This window comes from Rhinatrema bivittatum, chromosome 16, assembly GCF_901001135.1.
Source record: "Rhinatrema bivittatum chromosome 16, aRhiBiv1.1, whole genome shotgun sequence".
NCBI classification, from domain to species: domain Eukaryota; kingdom Metazoa; phylum Chordata; class Amphibia; order Gymnophiona; family Rhinatrematidae; genus Rhinatrema; species Rhinatrema bivittatum.
The window spans coordinates 70,398,817-70,420,991 of record NC_042630.1 but is presented as its reverse complement, the minus strand read 5'-3'; the positions used below and the strand labels follow the sequence as shown (position 1 = coordinate 70,420,991).

The window sequence follows — 22,175 nt, the reverse complement described above, 5'->3', positions numbered from 1 at the left end:
AAAACCTAGAGTTTCTGACTCAGGCTCAACGACTGAACCCCTGTCAGGCACGATGGGCCCTGTTCTTCAGTCGATTTGATTTCATAGTGCAATATCGTCCGGCGGCTAAGAATATCCGGGCTGACGCCCTGTCTCGTGCCACCTGTGCCGAAGAGGAGGTTGACTCTCCGCAGTTCATACTGGATCCCTCCAAGATTCGGCTCTCTGCTCTGACTACTGTTTCGCAGGACCGCACGGCGCTCTCTCGCCGGGACCGGTTGACAGCACTACGATGGGCCCATGATTCCTTGGTTGGAGGACATGCCGGACGTGACAGGACGTTGGAACTGATTAACCGGTACTACGTGGCCTACCATTCGGCGTGATGTCGCCTCTTATGTGGCTTCTTGCCCCACCTGCGTTCGCCAGAAACCCAGCCCTGGTTCTCCTTTTGGCCTGTTACACCCGCTTCCGGTTCCGACCGAACCGTGGACCCATATAGCCACGGACTTTATCGTGGACCTGCCTCCCTCTCAAGGACACACGGTTGTATGGGTCACGGTTGACCGTTTTTCCAAGATGGTCCACATGGTTCCTCTACCCAAGCTTCCCACTGCACCAGAATTGGCCCTCCTGTTCACCCAACATGTGTTCAGGCTCCATGGCCTTCCACAGGACATTGTTTCTGACAGAGGTTCGCAATTTGTGGCTCGCTACTGGAGAGCTCTCTGCAAGTGTTTTCAAGTGAAGCTTAGCTTTTCTACGGCATTCCATCCACAAAGCAATGGACAGACTGAAAGAATGAACCGGACCCTTAAAGCTTACCTAAGGGCCTTCATTAATGAAAGACAGGATAACTGGGCCGAGCTTCTACCCTGGGCTGAATTTGCCTATAACAACCAGGTTCATGCTGCCATGGGCAAATCTCCATTCCATCTCGTATATGGAAAACCCCTACGACCACCACTTCCGCTAGAGGCTCCCAGTGCCTCTCCTGCTGCTCAAGTTACAGCCCAGCAACTCCAGACCTTGTGGCACGCAACCCGAAAACAGATCCTACAAGCCACTGCCAGGGCCAAACAGACGGTCGATCGCCATCGTCGACCTGCACCTGTATTCCAGCCAGGAGACAAAGTCTGGCTCAGCACCCGAAACCTGCACCTTCGTCTACCTTCACGGCGATTCGCACCGAAGTTCTGCGGTCCCTTCCGAGTGGCTGAGCGAATAGGACTGGTATCTTACCGACTTCGGTTACCCTCTTCGTTTAAGGTACACAACGTCTTCCATGCCTCCTTACTCAAACCAGTGGTTCTTTCCCGGTATCACCCCGCACCTCCGGATCCTGTTACCACCACCGTTGATGAGGACCCAAAGTACCAGGTACAGGACGTCCTGGACATTCGATTTCATAATCGCCGATGGGAGTACTTGCTGGCATGGGAAGGATGTGGTGACGAAGATAACACCTGGGAGCCCAGCCGGAATATCTTGGATAAGGATCTCCTGCGTCAGTTTCACCAAGCTCATCCTGAAAAACCCGGTCCCTCTCAAGAGGGGCTGTAAAGGGGGGGGATACTGTTGCGGTCTCTCCACCGCTTCCCCCTTACTAGCTGTATCAGGGCTCACCTCCGAGGCCGGGAACGCCGCCTCCGCGGCTCTGCTGAGTATTCAGGGCGTCCGCCATTGCTGGGCCGTTTCGCTGCCGCCCCGCGCGCACGCGGGGACGCGCGTTATGGACGTACGCTCACCGGAAGCCTGACCCCGCCTGAGCTGGCCACGCCACGCCACAAGCCAGATATAACCGGCGTTCCTCAGTCCTCTCATTGCCTTGCAACAGAGGGTCGCTACAGTGTGTAGTTCTAGTTGCACTTCCGTTGTTCTGCTTCAGCTACCGACCTCTGCTCGTTCCTGACTCTGCTTCTGCCTGCCGCCAGCCACCGACCTCTGCTCGTTCCTGACTCTGCTTCTGCCTGCCGCCAGCCACCGACCTCTGCTCGTTCCTGACTCTGCTTCTGCCTGCCGCCAGCCACCGACCTCTGCTCGTTCCTGACTCTGCTTCTGCCTGCCGCCAGCCACCGACCTCTGCTCGTTCCTGACTCTGCTTCTGTCTGCCGCAGCTGCTGCGCTCCTGTCCTCCTGACAGCGTCCTTCGCAGGCCTGGGCTGGAACTGCTGCCAGACTGTCTTGGGCCTTGTTACCTTCTCGTTCCTGCCTGGCTCAAGCCTACTTGCTGCTGGCTTCCATATTGCACCCGCCAGTTCCATTCAAGACATTTACTGACTCTGACCCTGCTCCTGCTTGCTCTGTGCTCCCTGGCCTATTGGCTCTTGCTGCTGGGCTCTGTGGCCTACTCCTTGCCCGGGCCTTCCTAGAGAGACTGACACTGTGCATAAGTCCCAAGGGACTGGGACCCTACGGGCTCCCTCCTGGGGGTTCCGGTTCCCGGGTGAAGAGCTTATCAGCACTCCCAAGTCCCAAGGTTCTGGAACCCTACGGGCTCCTCCTGGGGGGTTCCCAGTTCCCGGGTGAAGATCCCTACGTGTGTCTCCGAGTCCCAAGGCACCAGGACCCTACGGGCTCCTCCTGGGGGGTTCCTGGTTTCCGGGTGAAGATCTGTGCCTGTGGCTCCGCCTCCCGAGCTACTCTACCCAGGGTGGTTCGGCTCAAGGGTCCACTCTCGATCCGCAGCTCCCAGACTGCAAACAGTCCTCTTCTGAATATACTTTCAGTTGGTAACTGATTTCTCTCAAAAGCTAAGCGATGAGACATAAGCGATTTGCTTGATCCAAGAAAACGGATCTTGGTGCAGTGGCCCTGCAAAGATCCCTGAACCTGCTACCAGATTTATCAAGTTCAGATCCCTGAACCTGCTACCAGATTTATCAGGCATGCAGACCAAGCTTGTCTTGGCCACTCCAGTGCTCCCAGGATAACCTTCCCTGGATGAGCCTTGGTTCGCCTTAGAATCCTGTCGATCAGCAGCCAAGGGTGAAACATGTATTTCGGAATCCCACCTGGCCATGGCTGAATGAGAGTATAGAAACCATCTGCTCCCACTTTGGTGTTCCTCCTCAATGCCATCAAGTCTAGCTGAGGAAGGCTTACATTGATCACCTTGCTCGGCAACTCCCATTCTCTGGAGTCCAGCTTATGCCTGCTTAGGAAATCCGCTTGAACATTTTCCACTTTGGCCACATGGGATGCTGCCGGGGTTAACAGATGCAGTTCTGCCCATTGAAACAGATGCATTAGACTTTTGGTCCCACCTTTGCATATGATGTGTGCCACTGCCATCACATTGTCGGAGAAGATCCTTGTTTGCATGATTGTGTAGTCTTGAAAGAAAACAGAGCACCACATTCCTGATTACCCAAGTCTCCAAACGATTGATGGACCATGATGCCTTCTCCGTTGACCATTGCCTCTGCACTGTTTGACACTGACAGATGGCCCCCCAATCCCATCAAGCTGGCATTGGTAGTTACCACTACCCAATCTTGGACCTCCAGTTCCACATTCAGTTCTAATTTGTCCCGAGAAAGCTACAATGAGAGACTGGACCTGCATTGACAAGTGGAGTTGAAAATTCTCCAATTGAGGATTCTAGCATGATTGCAGAGTCCTCTGGAGAGGACGCATATGTGCAAACACCAGGATCTAGAGTAGATGCCATAGATCCCAGACCTGCAAATAATCCCAGACTGGGCATTTGAAAATGCAACAAACTGCAAACCTGCGCCTGCAGCTTCAGTATCCTTTCTGTCTTGAGACATACCTTGCCTATCTTTGTATCGAAATGCGCCCCTAGATATTTCAGAGACTGGGACAGAATCAAGACTTTTTTTGACAGATTGATCACCCAACTCACGGGCTGATACAGTAAAGTCCGCGGGAGAGTAGGCAAACGCCCGCTCTCCCGGCGCGCGCACAGGCCACTCTCCTGCGCGCGATTCAGTATTAAAATTAGGGCCGGCGGTAAAAAGAGGTAAAAAGAGGCGCTAGGGACACTAGCGCGTCCCTAGGGCCTCTTTTTGGACAGGAGCGGCAGCTGTCAGCAGGTTTGACAGCTGACGCTTAATTTTGCCGGCGTCGGTTCTCAAACCTGCTGACAGCCACGGGTTCGGAAACCGGACGCCAGCAAAATTGAGCGTCTGGTTTTCAACCCCGCGAGCCGTGGGCTGACTTAAATTTTTTTTTTTTTTAACTTTTTGTAACTTTCGGGACCTCTGACTTAATATCGCCATGATATTAAGTCGGAGGGTGCACAGAAAAGCAGTCTTTACTGCTTTTCTGTGCCCTTTCCCGGTGCCCTGAGAATTAGCGCCTATCTTTGGGTAGGCGCTAATTTCAGAAAGTAAAATGTGTGGCTTGGCTGCACATTTTCCTTTCTGAATTGCGAAAGATTACCTAATAGGGCCATCAATATGTATTTGCATGTTGCGGGCGCTGTTAGGTTCGGGGGGGGGGGGGGGGGTTGGACGCTCATTTTCAATCCCTTACTGAATAAGGGGTAAAGCTAGCGCGTCGAAAACGAGCGTCCAATCGTGGATTAACAGTGCACTCTGCCGGAGCGCACTGTACTGTATCGGCCTGTGAGATTGCAACCTCTGCATCACCAGTTGGACTGAACGATGACAACCTCTGATTTTGCTCGAATGAGCCAGTTGTCCAGATAAGGATGTACCAGAATGCCCTCTCATCAGATGGTCCCAAAAACAAGAAGGAAATCGGTCTAACAAAGCTGTGAGGAATGAAAACAAGGATTAGCCAAAGGCTAATCCTTGTTTTCATTCCTCTCATCAGATGGTGACAGCTTCCACCACCATCACCTTTGTGAATGTGTGAGGTACCATTGCAAGACCATATGGGAGTGCCCCAAACTGAAAATGCTCCCCCCCAGCACCGCAAAGTGAAGGAACTTTTGGTAATCTTCACGTATGGGAATGTGTAAATACGCTTCCGTGAGATCGAGGGAGGCCAGAAACTCTCCCTTCCTGACTGCCGCTATGACCGAGCGCAGTGTTTCTATTTGCAGGGCTGCATTCACCTTGTTCAGGTCTAGAATGGGCCGATATGTGCCTTCCTTTTTTGGGACTACAAAATAAATGGAATTCCTGCCCTGCCCTCACTCCCCTTGAGATATAGGAACTATCGCATCTAGCTTTAGAAGCTGATCTAGCATCACTCAGATCATGGCCTTCTTGCCGCTGGATATGCATGGGGAGGCCATGTAGGCTTTACATACTGGATGAGCAAATTCTAAGGCTCTCTTATCACTGTCAGGATTCACTGGCCTGTCGTTATGGTCCACTCATTGTAAAAGAGGTCCAACTGTCCTTCTATCACCTTTGGGGAAGAGTGGGCAAAGTTTGTTTCATTATGAGCTATTGATCCTCCAGAACCCAAACCGGAGTTTTCTCAGGTACCCCAAAAAGGCTGCGGCTTGCTATACTCCTGCCTCTGGGAGGTAGATCCCAGCTGCCCAGCTGGAATCATCTGGCCTCATGGAGGTAGATGTGTGGTCCAAATTGTCTTCCTGGCAAATTCTTCCTATTCCCCTTGGGCTTATCTTCCAGCAACCTATGTCCCTTAGATTCACCCAAGTGGTTTAGCAGCTCCTCAAGCCCTTCTCCAAAGAAAAGTTTGCTTTGAAAGGAAGGCTGCCCAGCTGCAACTTGGACCACACATCTGCTGCCCAGTTGCACAGCCATAAGAGCCTCCTGACTGAAACTGCTGACATATTTCTGGCCAAAATGTGCAAGTAGATCATACAAAACATTCGCAATATAGGCTACTGCAGACTCCAATCACTCTGCCTGCTTGGATGATAGTGTGGCCCTCTTCACCTGCAACTGCTGAACCTGTCACAAGCAGGACTGCACCAAGAAGTGACTGCACACAGCCACTTGCATGCCCAAGGCTGAGACCTTAAACATCCTCTTAAGATGAATCTCCATCTTATGGTCCTGAGCATCCTTTAGCACTGTGATTCCCACTACTGGAATAGTAGTCTTTTTGGTTACTCCAGAAACTAATGTGTCCACTTGGGGCAGCTTCAACAACTCCATGTCCTCCAGCATTAGATAAAGTTTCTCCTTTGCTCTGCTGACTTTTAAATGGTATCCCACTCCCTAAAAACCATGCGGTGGAAAGGGAAGACCCTAGCCAGTCCCTGAAGCCCTTCCATGATAGGATCCTTTTGTTATTATTTGTGATAATTGTGGGTGGATCCTTGGGCCGGTGGCAGATGACCACGCCCACGGGGGAAGATCCCGAGAGGGACCACCGGTCAGGCTCAGAGGTGGGAGACAGACACACACTAGTTCTTTTATTAAACTGTTTTAGAGAACCACCAGAGGTGGCAGTAGTGAGCTGGAAGAGCCCGGCTGAGTTGTAGTCCCTCAGGCACTGGAACAGCGATCCCAGGATGGCTGAGCTGTAGAGAAAATGAGATAGTGAGTAGGCAGAGTATGCAGAGTTCAGGAACAGAACCTGGATGGTAACACTCACACAATAGTCCCTTGGAACAGTCCAGGAGCTGGAATGAAGTAGGCCCTCGAGGAGCGAGTACCTGGCTCCAGGGAAAGCTCTGAGAGAGAGATGGTAACTCACTGGTGTTGTAGGCAGTGGTGACTTCCTGGCAGAAGTTATATTCAGTAGCAGGTCCGGGAACGTGGGCCCTTAAGGAGCGAGTACCGGTTCCAGACTGCGACCTGAAAAGCAAGAGAGAGCGCGAGGCCCCCGAGGAGCGGGTACCCCTGGTAAAGTCCGAGGAGGCAGAGTAGCAAGGTAAGCAGAAAGCGAATCCCATCCGCAGCGATACCTGGAGGCAGCTAGGTAGGAAACCCTGTAGTAACCTTTGCTAACTTGATTAGCTAGCAAAACAAGAGACCTTAAATATCTGGCGATAATGACATCATCTCAGGGGTACGCCCTTGAGGTTCGCGCCACAGCTGGTACTTGAGTTGGGGCTGCGCCGCGCACGCGCCCTTAGGCCTCAGGAGAACATGGCGGAAGGCAGCATCTAGCCGGTCCGGGGACACCGGAGGAGGTTGGCAAAATGACGCCGCGGCAGCCAAACTTCCAACAACCAAAGAGGGAGTCGCCAAAGAGGTAAGGTGGGCGGAGTGGAGACGTCGCAACACCTCTTCCTCATACTTGGATTCTTCCTGCACTTCCTTAATCCCAAGTTCTTTCAGAGTCTGGGAAATCATGGGAATTAACTACTCCTTGCAGAAGAGATGGGCTACCTTGGAGTCATTCCCTTTCACCACAGGAATTTCCACTTGTCCTCATCCCCTGACTCCAATCCCAGTTTAGGTAGCCATTTATTGCCTAAAGGACGGGAGGACCCCATATCCTTTCCAGGAGAAACTTCGTGAATTTTAGTCGGGCGAGGAAGGCTGGGAGAGCAGGAATGCTTTTCTGATTTCTTGCCAGAAAGGCTTTGTGCATTAAGAGCACACATTCAGTAGGAAAAGCCTCTTCCGAGTCTGAAGCTGTCCCTGGGGAATCCTCACCCTCATCAGAGCCCTCTTGGGAACTGTGAGGCCTGTACAATGATGGAGAAAAAGCATGCTCCTCCCCCAATTTTTCCTGCACTGTGTACAGCCTCTAAAATGACTTCAGATCTTGCACTACAGGGAAGTGTAGCGCCAGCAGTATCAGCAGCTCGGGCCAGCCCTCTTCTCTCCGAAACAATCTTTTGATGATGTCTAAAGGCCCTTCTCGCCATCCTGACACTCTCCGGACAGACCTGAAGACCTGAGGTGCACCTTCTTCTAGCCGCATGATTTATGTTTCCTGGGCTCAGCGGCAGCTGCCATCACAGGCTCCCTTGCACTTGGTCCTGGCAGGGAAATCAACCCCATGGTCATGGTCAGCTGATCCCTCTGCTTTCCCTGCACTAAACACAGCTGACTCCCCTCCAAGTGCTCGCGGCGGACAGGCCTATCTTGCCAGTTGACTTTTTTTTTTTAAACTTATATTGCCCACCACCAAAACTAAAAGCAAAAAAGAAAAAACTTAAAAGGGAATACTTACCTGTTGATGTCTTTGTGCACCCTTCAGCCAGGGAGAGAGAGCAGCATAAGGAAAATCAAGGAACCAGTCCCCTGGTTATCAGTTGCCTCTCAGCACTCGGGCCCAGACAAATAAGGGTCACTGACCCCTTGCTCACCATATTCCCCCAAGGGGGATGGCCTTTCCTAGAACCTAGTACCCCTGGGAGCAATTTGATGTTCTTTTTCATTTCTTTATTTCTCCATTTTCTCTGCTGCAGTTTTTACAGTTCTTCCATCTGCTGGAGACAGAGAAGGCATACTGAGGGTCTGCAGGTGGTACCACGAGTCAGTAAAGCTTTTCTTCTCTGTCTCCATCTGCTGATAAGGAAGAAAGCCCCATGCATCTGGACTGATCTGGAGGCAGATCAGGAGCTCTCTCATGACCTTTTTCCTCTTCCTTACCCCGGTAATCCTGCATCCCAGCCCCCAGCAGTGCTCAGTTCCCATCCATTCTTTGCCCTCCATTGCTAATCGAGCGAAGGATGGCTGAGGGTGGAGCACTGGAGATGTAGGATCACTGGAATAAGGAAGAGGAAGAGGGTAAAGAGAGTATGACAGTATGTGTCTGGGGGAGAGAATTCACACTCTGCCCTGCTTCCCCTCCTCTTCAGCTCCACAGCTGTACTTCCTTTTTGTCTACAAAGTAATCTTTGTGTATATTTATTGTGTTTATCTGGGAAACCAGACCAAGTGGGCCTTGAGGGCCAGGTTGGGATCTGGTCCTTAGGGAACTCAGAAGTACATCTCTCTACATGCAGTGGGGGGCATATCAGGACTACATCAGCTCCTTTGGCTTGACCTGGCTCGGTTGATGTCCATATGAAAAGCAGCTGCCATAGCACAGTCTACACTTACTCACATGTGCAACTCCAGCCCTGTTTACTGAACCTTACAGACAGGTGTTTTGAAGTATTCTCTTCATGTAATCCTGTGCATATGGTGCTTTTAGCTTAGGCATTCATGGTGTCATGTCACTAGGCCCATCTACTTGCACAACTGACACCTAACCCACCCTAAACATGGGGTGTCATGAGTGTGGGAGGGAACAGACATCTGGTGTGAGTCTTCTTTCATTTGGTCTAAACCTGTAATGGTTTGTATCCTCCACCTCTCTTACATCCTGCTGGGGGAATGGTCTACATGCAATATTATCCGATATGGGGCTTATGCTCCCAAGATATCTTTATACCATCCTCTCCCACACTGGAGGGGAATTCCTATATGATGATTGGATCTGGAAGAACCCCCCAAGGAAGAAAGTTTGACAGGCATGTACTGTGTGGGCTTATCTGATTTTCGATTATGTTGGCTGCCTTCCATCCAAGTCATTCTGATTGCTGTGCATCCAACTTCGGTAAGCAGTAGCCTTTGGTGTTATTTAAGGTTTTGGTTCTTTAATCTGGAGGCTGGGTGGTTTTTGGGTCTGTGCCTCATGTCTATTCCTGGGCTCGATTGCTCGTTCCATCTGTGACCTTGAGTGAATCACTTTATCTCCCTGTACCTCATTTCTAATCCCCGCTTTGCTGTTGACCCTCAGTGTTAGGGGGAAATATTTCCAAGCAGGAACTGGATCCAGTAACCTTTGCAAGAAGAGTGTCTGCCCTGGGGGGGGGGGGGGGGGAGGGGGGTAGGAGTTAGAGCCTTGCTGAGGGACACCCATCTTGAGATCCGTAACCTTTTTTGTCTTTTGCAGCCAACCAGCTGAGCCCATTCTTGGTGGTCTACAACCCAAAGCCCCTGAAGCAACAGGGTCAGGTCTTTCTCAAAGGGGTGCCCGTCACAGCCCACATGGAGGGAGCCGAACGCTACACTAGCGGGTCAAAGGTGAGGAGCAATGGCTCATACAGAAGAGGCAGGGTAGGACTCTGAGAGCAGGGCTGGATTTCCCAGATGACACTAGGCTTGTGCCTGGGGCAGCAAAAGTAGAGGGAAGGGGGGGGGGGGGGGCGGCAGACCTGCTGAAGATTTGCTGACTCGGTTGCACTGAACAGCCCCCTGCTTCCTGCACCAGCCCGAGAATGGAGGAGAGAAAGCAGTGTAAAGAAAAGCCACTCAGCTCTCTAACCCAGCCCCTTCTGTCTTGTAATTTAGGGACAGGAGGGGAGGGCGATAAACCTGGATTACGCAGAAAAAAGATAAATCATTTTTGGGAGGCTAAGATGGGTATATGTGTATGTATGTGAGAGAGAGAAGGAAAGGTCTGATAGAATGGATATGGGAATGCAAGGGGGTGCAGTAGGGTCACCTCCTGTCTTCCCTTCCCCACTACAGTTCCGATTCCGATTCTCCCTCCCTTGATCTATCCTCCAGATCCTAGAACCTCCCTTCATTCCTACCTCTCCCTTCTCAGATGCTGGAACCTCCCTCTCCCCCTCTCCCCTAATCCTTTCTCTTCTGATTTCTCTCTTGCTTTCTTCTGCCTTCTTCCCCATCCCAGATTCCTGATCCTTCCTTATAATCTCCCCCCATCCTCAATATCCTTGTTATTTTCTCCTCTTCTCTCTCCTCCCCTGTCACAGTCCTGATCCTCCTCCCTCTCCTCTGCCCATCCTTGGTCCTTTCACCCTCCCTTCCCCATTCCTGAGATCTCCTTCCTGTGCTGATACTTGAGATCTCTTTTCCTCACCCAGTTAAAATAAATTATACAGATGCAAGCAAGTTTGGGAAACTGTTTTATTTTTATAATATAAAAGATAGAAATGTTTGCTAATGTGCATCAGCATCTTCTAATTTTTGTTGCAGAATCTACCCCTGAGTTGCCACAAGAAACTGTGAGACTGGGCCTTAGACCATCTTTTCTTTGTTGCTTAGCTTACTGTATGGTGGGGAGTGGGGGGAAGGGAGGGGGAACGGCACCAGCATTGCCTAGGGATGATAGAAAACTTAAATTTGTCACTGATAGAGATGGGGCAGAAACTTGAAAGGCAGTTATTTCCCCTATGAGGATCCCCAGATGGCTTCAGGTCAGCAGGGACCAACTGAGTCCATCCTGGCTTTACACTCAAAACAGGGTGTCTGATCGAGTAATATTTTCTTTCATCATACCGAAAACTCCTGCTGCATGGAAACAGAAAGTCCAGATGCTGTCTGGATCTTCACACTCCTTTCTCAAGAGATGAAGAAAATGTTTGCCCTGATAGTTTAAATCTCTCTCTGTTTAAAAGTTGCAGGATGTAAAATCAGCAGTAAAGACAACTGATTTTAATTTAAAAAAAAAAAGGCTGGTAATCAAGTTTCCTTAGGGCCAACAGCATCATAAGAGAAAATCCAGAAATGCCTTTTCTCTACGGCAAATCCTTCAATCTCTTGCTTCTCCCAGAGGGCTCTTACCCTTCTCTAATGCAGACCTGTTATGACCGTTGGCCGTGGCCGACCCAACTCACATCATGTGCTGCCCTGCTCTCCTCTCCGGGTAAACTCATGGCTATGGCTAGCCGCTCCCGACGTATGCCATCTATCTCCCGGGACTGCTCATGGTGGCTGGGAAGCCGCTGACCTCCATGCCTCCTCTGGGCCTTCCTAGGCATGCGCACGTGCCTCTGAGTCTACCTTTAAGGATGCTATGGCAGGAACCTCAGGGGAGAGTCCTATTGATGACATCACCAGCCGGGATTCATAAGCACCGCCCTGGGCCTGCACTAATCGACTTGGCAACGAGTTCCTTCGCTACTGGTGCTTGTGCCTGTCTGCCCAGACGTCTGTTCCTGCTTGGATCTCTACCTCGGTTCCTGGTCTCTGGATCGGGTACCCACTCCTCGGGGGGCTTGTGTGCGCTTCACGGGAGACTTGTCTCCAGACCTCCCCGCTCCTCGGGGTGGTTCCTGCCTCTCCAGAGGTCCTGCCTGTTGGCTTCCCCGCTCCTGGAACTACCTTACAGAGACTCTTGCTCCACACTTCCCTGCTTCTCGGGGTGCCTACATCTCTACACCAGATACTCCACACTTCCCCGGTCCTCAGGGCAGTGCCTACGTCTCTACACCAGCAACTTGCCTTGCACTTCCCTGCTCCTTGGGGCAGTGCCTACGCCTCTACACCAGCAAATTGATTTGTACTTCCCGCTTCCTGGGGCAGTGCCTATGTCTCCACGTCAGCGACTTGCTCCACTCTTCCTCGCTCCTTGGGGTAGGGCCTATGTCGCTTCATCAGCAACCTGCTGCACGCCTCCCCGCTACTCAGGACAGTGCTACATCTTTTCTCGAGTGACTTTGCTTCTGCTTCCCCGCAGTCCATGGACCCGGCAGAGGTCTCAGCTATCCAGGTCATCCCTGGCCTGGCACAAAAAATCAGTGAGCAACAAATGTTCCTGGAAGCACTTGCAACAGCTATTGATAACTTGAGCACTCGTTTGGACGCTGCAGTGATTACTACTTTGACGTCTCCCAAACTCACCTCTTCCACCTCTATGCCGGTTCCTCCGCCTACCGTGCCACCTCCACATTTTTCTGGGAATCCTCTTATATGCAGAGGGTTCCTAAATCAGTGTAATATGCACTTCTGCCTACAACCAGCTTATTTCCCAGATGTGATTACCAAGACTACATACATCCTTTCCCTCCTGGATGGTAAGGCCTTGGCCTGTGTGTCACCCCTCTGGGAGCGTGCTGACCCGGTCCTACATGACCTGCCTCGGTTTTTGGCCCTATTCTGCTCCATCACCCGGACCAGATGGTATACACCCCAGAGTTCTGAAGGAACGAAAAAATGAAATTTCAGACCTATTAGTAAAAATTTGTAACTTATCATTAAAACCATCCATTGTACCTGAAGACTGGAGGATAGCAAATGTAACCCCAATATTTAAAAAGGGCTCCAGGGGCGATCCGGGAAACTACAGACCGGTTAGCCTGACTTCAGTGCCAGGAAAAATAGTGGAAAGTGTTCTAAACATCAAAATCACAGAACATATAGAAAGACATGGTTTAATGGAACAAAGTCAGCATGGCTTTACCCAGGGCAAGTCTTGCCTCACAAATCTGCTTCACTTTTTTGAAGGAGTTAATAAACATGTGGATAAAGGTGAACCGGTAGATATAGTATACTTGGATTTTCAGAAGGTGTTTGACAAAGTTCCTCATGAGAGGCTTCTAGGAAAAGTAAAAAGTCATGGGATAGATGGCGATGTCCTTTCATGGATTGCAAACTGGCTAAAAGACAGGAAACAGAGAGTAGGATTAAATGGACAATTTTCTCAGTGGAAGGGAGTGGACAGTGGAGTGCCTCAGGGATCTGTATTGGGACACTTACTTTTCAATATATTTATAAATGATCTGGAAAGAAATACGACGAGTGAGATAATCAAATTTGCAGATGGCACAAAATTGTTCAGAGTAGTTAAATCACAAGCAGATTGTGATAAATTGCAGGAAGACCTTGTGAGACTGGAAAATTGGGCATCCAAATGGCAGATGAAATGGCAAAACGGATGATGAGCCTATGCAGATGGGCCAGAGCAGACTCTCTCCCAAGGAACGATGCCGCTGCCAGTAATCGTTCCTTGGGAGATTGCTTATACTTATAGGGGTGGATTTTCAGAGCCCTGCTCGCGTAAATCCGCCCAAAACCGGGCGGATTTACGCGAGCAGGGCCCTGCGCGCCTGGAAGCCTATTTTACATAGGCCTCCCGGCGCGCGCAGAGCCCCGGGACTCGCGTAAGTCCCGGGGTTCTCCGAGGGAGGCGTGTCGGGGGCATGTCGGGGGCGGGCCCGGTCGTCGCGGCGTTTCGGGGTCGTGTCGGCAGTGTTTTGGGGGCGGGTACGGGGGCGTGGCTATGGCCCGGGGCGGTCCGGGGGCGTGGCTGCGCCCTCCGTACCCGCCCCCTGGTCGCGGCCCGGCGCGCAGGAGGCCCGCTGGCGCGCGGGGATTTACGCCTCCCTCCGGGAGGCGTAAATCCCCCGACAAAGGTAAGGGGGGGGGTTTAGACAGGGCCGGGCGGGTGGGTTAGGTAGGGGAAGGGAGGGGAAGGTGAGGGGAGGGCAAAGGAAAGTTTTATTCGCGCGCCTTTTAAAATCCGCCCCATTCTGCGGTCAACCTGGACATGCCATAGCCACATATCCAGTCTGTCCGGGAAACTCCCGGGCCTAGGTTCAGCAGGAGGACTGCTCCTAGGCCTGACTTCGCCTTCTCCTCCGTTGATGCTACCTGTCTCTATCAAATTAAATAACCAGGAGTTCCATACCCTGGCCTTAGTGGACTCGGGGGCTGGTGGCAACTTTATCTTAAACAATTGACTGAGCATTTCCAAATTCCCGCCATCCGCTCCCCAGTACGTTTTCTTCTCTCATCCATCCACGGAGAACCTGTACCTGGTGAGGTCACTCACACTACTGCTCTTATCCAGCTCCGCATGGCGCCACTGCACGTGGAATCCATTTCCTACACATTCTGGAGAAAGTCATATATCCAGTGGTGCTAGGACTACCGGGATTACAGCAGCATACCCCGCAGTTTGACTGGGCCACCTTAAAACTCTCCCGTTGGGGCTCTGCCTGCCACACCAACTGTCTGGAGTCTGTCTTGCCTCTGCCTTGCCTGACCTCTTCCTTTCACCTCCCGGTCTTCTTCCGCAACACATATCATTTGCTGACATGTTCTCTAAAAAGGCTGCAAATACCTTGCCCCCGAACTTACACTTACAGAGACTCAGGCCATGTCGGAATACATCTGCGAGAACCTGGCAAAAGGCTTCATTCGACCCTCCAAGTCTCCCACTGGAGCGGGATTTTTCTTTGTAGGGAAAAAAGCAGGGTCTCTCCGCCCCTGCATCGACAACTGGGGTCTGAATGAGATCACCCTAAAAGATCGCTACCCTCTGCCTTTGATTTCGGATCTCTTTGACAGACTTCAAGGAGCTAAGATCTTCTCCAAATTGGACCTCAGAGGTGCCTATAATTTGGTGCGTATCCGCAAAGGCGATGAATGGAAGACTGCGTTTAATACCCTAGCCAGTCACTTTGAATACCTTGTGATGCCATTTGGCCTTTGCAATGCCTCTGCGGTATTCCAGAATTTGATGAATAAGGTCTTCAGGGATATGTTGTACCAATGCGTGGTGGTGTACCTTGACGACATCTTGGTGTTCTCCAAGGACTTACAGAGGCTTTGCCATGACATCGCTTGCGTCCTCCAGCATCTACAAGATAATTAGCTCTATGCCAAGCTTGAAAAGTGTTCTTTCAAGCAGGAGACTGTTCCTTTCCTGGGCTACGTGGTTTACAGTCAAGGTTTCAGAATGGATCCCCAGAAGTTGAAAAGTATTCGCGACTGGCCTCAAACCACGGGCCTCAAGTCCTTACAGAGATTCCTTGGCTTTGCCAATTTCTATTGGTTGTTTGTTCACCATTATTCCACACTGACTGCACCACTTTCAGCCATGACTCGCAAGGGGGCCAACTCTTCTCTGTGGTCGCCTGAAGCCATGACCGCCTTCCAGGATCTCAAGACCGCCTTTCTCCGGATCCCAGGCGACCATTCATCATCAAGGTTGAGGCCTCCGATGTGGGAGTAGGAGTGGTTCTAAGTCTATACTCAACCACCCATACCTTACATCCGTGCTCCTTTTATTCCCAATGCTTTCCCCCAGCGGAATGGAACTATGCGATCAGGGATAAGGAATTGCTAGCTGTCAAGTTAGCCTTTGAAGAATGGCGCCCCTGGCTCGAAGGAGCCCAACACCAGATCACAGTGTATACTGACCACAAAAATCTCAAGTATTTACACCATGCTCAGTGCCTAAACCATCGCCAGGCCCGTTGGGCTCTCTTTTCTGCTTGCTTCAATTTCTTTCTGCTCTACTGACCAACCAACAAAAATTGCCGAGCCGATGCTCTCTCCAGGTCCTTCATTCCAGAGTATGTTTCCGACACTCCATGGCACATAATTGACCCCGCCAAGCTCCACCTTTCTGCCACCTTTCCGGTGCCATCTGGGAAGATGGTAGTCCCTCGTCAATTGTGCCAGAAGGTTCTCCGTTGGGCTCACGACTCCCTGACTTCTGGACACCCAGGGCAGTCTAGAACGCTCTCCACTCTCCAGCAGTTCTACTGGTGGCCTACCATGAAGAAAGACACACAGGCCTATGTCGAGTCCTGTCCCACCTGCATCCACCATAAGCCTCCGGTGGAGCATACGTGGGGATTCTTGAAACTGCTGCCCGTTCCGAGTGAGCCATGGACCCATATTGCGACAGATTTCATCGTGGATCTTCCTTCCTCCGGTGGTAACATCATCATTTGGGTCACTGTCGACCGTTTTTCAAAGATGGCCCGTTTTGTGGCTCTACCTGGACTTTCTTCGATACCGCAGCTGGCGAAATTGTTTATCTGCAATGTCTTCCATCTCCACAGGCTTCCTAAACATATCCTCTTGGACCATGGATTCTAATTTACTGCTCGGTTTTGGAGATCTCTCTGCAAAAAGTTTGACATCTCCTTGGATTTCACTTCCGCTTATCACCCCAAAGCCAATGAACAAACAGAGAGAACCAACAGGACCTTGAAACAATTTCTATGGGCATACATGAATCTACGATAGAATGATTGGGTTGACCTTCTTCCTTGGGCAGAAATTGCCCTAAATTCTCATCAGTCCGCATCCACTGGCTCATCCCCATTCCAAGTGGTTTACGGACGTCAGCCTCTGCCACCGCTTCCGCTTCCACTATCCATTCCTTCCCCAGCAGCCCAGTCGACCACCCAGTAACTGCATCAATTGTGAAATACCACGAAGCAGCTACTTCAACAAACAGCCCAAATGTCAAAGAAATTCTTTGATGCGCACTATCATGAAGCTCCCCAGTTTAAACCGGGCAACAAAGTGTGGCTCAGCTCCCGGTTTATCTGACTCAAACTGCCAAAAGAACATAAGAACATAAGAAATTGCCATGCTGGGTCAGACAAAGGGTCCATCATGCCCAGCATCCTGTTTCTAACAGAGGCCAAAACCAGGCCACAAGAACCTGGCAATTACCCAAACACTAAGAAGATCCCATGCTACTGATGCAATTAATAGCAGTGGCTATTCCCTAAGTAAAATTGATTAATAGCCATTAATGGACTTCTCCTCCAAGAACTTATCCAAACCTTTTTTGAACCCAGCTAGACTAACTGCACTAACCACATCCTCTGGCAACAAATTCCAGAGCTTTATTGTGCGTTGAGTGAAAAAGAATTTTCTCCGATTAGTCTTAAATGTGCTACTTGCTAACTTCATGGAATGCTTCCTAGTCCTTTTATTATTCGAAAGTGAAAATAACCGAGTTACATCTATTCGTTCAAGACCTCTCATGATCTTAAAGACCTCTATCATATCCCCCCTCAGCCGTCTCTTCTCCAAGCTGAACAGCCCTAACCTCTTCAGCCTTTCCTCATAGGGAAGCTGTTCCATCCACTTTATCATTTTGGTTGCCCTTCTCTGTACCTTCTCCAGTGGCTCACTTTGCTCCCAGATACATTGGCCCTTTCACTTTGCTCCCAGATACATTGGCCCTTTTACGGTGCTCTGTCGGTTGGGTCCGGTCACCTACAAACTCCAGTTGCCCTCCTCTCTCAAAATCCACAGCGCCTTCCACATTTCATTGTTGAAACCCTTGGTATTGTCCAACTTCTCTAAGAAACCGCCTGCTCCTCAACCAGTGTCATCAGAGGCAAACGTGACATACCAAGTTCAAGATGTCCTTGATGTGAGGAAATGTTGAAAAATGTGGGAGTACCTCCTGTCTTGGGAGGGTTTTGGTCCGGAAGAGAACAGCTGGGAGCCTGCCACCAATATCCTTGATAAGGATCTCATCAAGCAGTTCCATGCCACACATCCTCAAAAACCCAAACCCCGGGGGGGCCCTAGGAAGGGGGGTACTGTGATGACCGTGAACGTGGCTGACCCAACTCATGTCATGTGCTGCCCTGCTCTCCTCTCCGGGTGAACTCACGGTTGTGGCTAGCCGCTCCCGACGTATGCCGTCTATCTCCTGGGACTGCTCATGGCGGCTGGGAAGCCGCCGACCTCCATGCCTCCTCCGGGCCTTCCTAGGTGCGTGCATGTGCCACTGAGTTTACCTTTAAGGACGCTATGGCAGGAACCTCAGGGGTGTCTCCTATTGATGACATCACCAGCCGAGATTCATAAGCACCGCCCTGGGCCTGCACTAATCGACTTGGCAACGAGTTCCTTCACTACCGGTGCTTGTGCCTGTCTGCCCGGACGTCTGTTCCTGCTTGGATCTCTACCTCAGTTCCTGGGCTTTGGCTCAGGTACCCGCTCCTCAGAGGCCTGTGTGTGCTTCACGGGAGACTTGTCCCCAGACCTCCCCGCACCTCGGGGTGGTTCCTGCGCCTCTCCAGAGGTCCTGCCTGTTGGCTTCCCCACTCCTCAGGGACGCCCTGGAACTACCTTACAGAGACTCTTGCTCCATACTTCCCCGCTCCTTGAGGCCATGTCTACGCCTGTGCCTACGTCTCTACACCAGTTACTTACTCCACACTTCCCCGCTCCTTGGGGCTGTGCCTACGCCTCTACACCAGCAACTTCCCGCTCCTCAGGGCAGCCACGTCCATGTTGGATTCGTGGACCCTTGGGCCGGTCGGAGCCAGAGGATGGAGTGCTGAAGATGGTTGCAGCAGTGGCCCCGGTCGGGAGGCGGCAAGGACAGGCTGGTGGCTGGCCGAAGGTGGAACCCTGGGAGCCCTATGCGACCAAGGGCTTTGGCGAGGAAGCAGGAGATGGTGGCGGTGGCACTGTGGTGAGAAGATCTTCGCCCTGGAAGCTGATCCTCCCCTGAGAGGAGCTCGTAGGAGTTCGGCCGCTGGGACTTAGGAGATTCACCCTGGAAGCCGGAGTCCCCCCAGGAGGAGCCCGTAGGAACCCGGCCGCTGGGACTTAGGAGGGCCCGAGGGGGCCTGGTCAGAAGAAGTCCAAGGTTGAGTGCCGAAGAGTTGTCGCTCACCAGTCCAGAGTCGGGAACCAATGGATCACCGTAAGCCAGTCCAAGATCAGGAGCCAGAGAATCAACGTAAGCCGGTCCGGGGTCAGAAGCCAGAGAATCAACGTAAGCCGGTCCGGGGTCAGAAGCCAGAGAATTACCGTAAGCCAGTCCGGGGTCAGAAGCCAAGAATCAACGCAAGCCAATCCGGGGTCAGGAGCCAAGCAGGAGACAAAGAAGCAGGAACGCAGCAACTGGATACAGGAAAACCTGGGAACCTCGTTGCAAGGCAAGGAGAGGATCTCGGTGCAGGGTTTAAATACCCTGAGCGTCTGACGTCATCCAGGAGGCAGTGCTGTGAGTTCCCGCGCTGGGCCCTTTAAGACTCGGGGCCTAGCCGCGGAGAACGCCGGCAGCCAGCGCGGCGTGGGAGCGCCGTTCTCGGGGCCTGCATGGCCCGACCGCGGCTCGGGGGAGCCTGAAGATGCGGCGAAACTGGAGGGGAACTGCGATGGGGTAAGAGGCGGTCCCGGGGGCGGCCCGGGATCGCAACAGTCCACATCAGTGACTTGCTCCACTCTTCCCCGCTCCTTGGTAGGGCCTACGTCGCTACATCAGCAACCTGCTGCACGCCTCCCCACTCCTCGGGGCAGCGTCTACATCTTTACTCAAGTGACTTTGCTCCTGCTTCCTCGCTTCTCAGGGCAGTCTCCATTACTACTCTTTGCTCCTACTTCCCCGCTCCTCGGGGCAGCCTATGTCACTGCTGCTAGGACTGACTCTACTCCCCTTCTCCTAGGGGTAGCTCCTACGTCGTCATACCAGAGACTCTGTTACTACTCTATACTACAGTTGTGTCTCCTACTACTGCTGACCATGCCTCCCAACAGTGAGGACCTGTGGGTCTCCTCCCCTCAGGCTGTAACAACACTCACCTCGGGCCAAGGGTCCACTAAACCCATGAATCCTAACAAGACCCTTGTGCACATTCTCTCCTCCATCCTTTCCCACCCTATGTTCTTTAATACAGTGACCTATCATGGGATATGTTAACTCTTCTCCTTCTTACCACCCACGCACTTGAGTATACGCTTAGATTTTCCACTAATATAGGTGTCCGTAATACAAGTCTTTTTTATAGAAATAATCCATTTCTAAGAGCATACTTTTAGAGTGTGCTATAATGGGATATTAACTAGAGGGGATTTGTAGCCTTACTGGTGAATTTTCCAAATGTTATGCGTGTAAAAATTAGCCTTTATGTGCATAAGTAGCCGCTACTCGCATAATTGATATTTTAGAAAAGTAAAAAATATGTGTGTATTTTTACATTTGCATGCACATATTTGCCAACTTACTTGCCTACTTTTACACCTGCTAATTATCCTGTGTAATGATATTATTGTGTTTATTATGTATTATCCATCCACTCGCACAATTCCAATTGGTTGGATGAACCCTTTCGTCCTATACGCACTGAACGACCCACTCGCACTGTCAACAAAGGCACCCTCTCCATTCCCCCTTTGAAAAAAGCCCACCTCTCCTCTACTAGGGACCGTGCACTATCCATTGCAGGCCCTAAACAATGGAACGCCCTCCCTACCACTCTCAGGCTAGAGCCATGTTACGCCAAGTTCAGAAAAAAACTTAAAACATGGCTCTTCCGACAAGCCTACCCTGATTAAATACACTGACTTCCGCAAGTATCTTGCCTACGCCTTGTATATTCCTGTAAATAGTCCGTTGCAGTTTTATTTATTGCTTTAATTCCTCCTCCTCCTGCTCTTTGTATACTCCTCCTTGTTCGCCCTCCCTGTTCATTGTAATTTCTGCCTTTTAAGTTACATTGTAAACCGGTATGATGTATGCATACTAATACCGGTATATAAAAGTTTTTAAATAAATAAATAAATAAATAAATAAATTATCAGTTGAGTGGGAGGTCTGGGCCAACTGGGAGGGTAGTTGAGGCTGAAGAACTAGGAGGGTCTCGTTGACATAGAGAGAAGCTGGGTGTGTTGCGCTGGAGGTGAACCCTTGGGCCGAGGTGGGGTTGACGCATCCCGCAGGAAGGGTCCTACGGGTCCCCACCATCGGCAGGTGGAGTGGGTTGATGGACGAAGCCCGGCTGGCGCTTCACCAATACCAGCCCTCGTTCCCCGTGGGTTGAGCCTTTGGGTACTGGGGCCGGCTGGACTTAGGTGGGCCTCCGTACGTCGTCGTCGATGGAAGGATCGAGGTCAGCCCAGAGGCGGCAACAGAGGAGAGAAGGAGTTTGTACTGGACGAGGCGGAGTCCCAGAGACCCGGTCGCCAATGGAACCAAAGTCAGACAGGGGGCGCCCAAGCAAGAACAGGCCAAAGCCTGAATAGGCCAAGTCCAGGACGTAGACTGAAGAGGCGTTGTAAGGCAAGCTGGAGTCAGGGCCGGCGGCAATCTGGAAGCAGTGGCAAGCAAAACTGAGGTTTGGACAAGGAGAGAGTCAAGAACGTAGTCAGGCAATGCAGAGGTCCGGGTCTGGAGAGAGGCAACAGAGTAATCAGGCAATGCAGAGGTCCGGGTCTAAAGAAGGCAATCCGAGGATACGTTGAGGATCAGGAACACAGGAATGAGGAAACCAGGAACAGGAGTCAACAAAGATCAGGAACCAGGAATGAGGAGACTCTCTAAGAGGCAACGAGTACTCGACCAGCAAAGAGACCTGTTGCAAAGGCAATCCTAGGGAGTGGAGCCCGGGCTTAAATACCGGAACTCTGCTGACGTCATCATCCGGGGCCGCAGCTCGGTTCTCACCATGGGCCCTACTTAAAGCACAGTGATGCGCGCGTGTGCCTAGGGAGGGGCGCAGTGCTGAGTAGCGGCATCTCTCCGTGGGCCGCGTGGGAAGGCCTGACGTGGAGCACCAGGATCAGTAGCTGAACCGGAGGCACCAGGATCTGCAGCCGAGCCAGAGGCACCAGGGGTGGTCTGAGGACGGAGCCGGCGGCCCACTGCCACCAGACGAGGGACCAGGCACTGGATTTACTTGAGAGAGGTGAGGGGGCCGAGCCACGGGTCTGCCGCGGCTGGCACACGTAACAGTACCCCCCCTTTTCACACCCCCCCTTGGAGGTCTGGGTTTGCCCGGATGGGCACAATGAAATTGAAGGAGGAGGGTTTTATCCAGGATGTTACGAGCTGGCTCCCACGAATTTTCTTCGCGGCCGTAACCCTCCCAG

General features: G+C 51.6%; 1 protein-coding gene across 3 annotated transcripts in view; it reads left to right on the top strand.

Annotated features, from left to right (window-relative positions):
• PLD2 (phospholipase D2) overlaps positions 1–22,175 on the top strand; it is a 444,278-nt gene that overhangs the window by 67,576 nt on the left and 354,527 nt on the right. For all 3 annotated transcript variants that reach the window (XM_029581771.1, XM_029581768.1, XM_029581769.1), the window contains exon 3: positions 9,736–9,866. In XM_029581771.1, the coding sequence (XP_029437631.1) occupies positions 9,736–9,866 (131 nt within the window). The remainder of the gene's footprint in view (positions 1–9,735; positions 9,867–22,175) is intronic.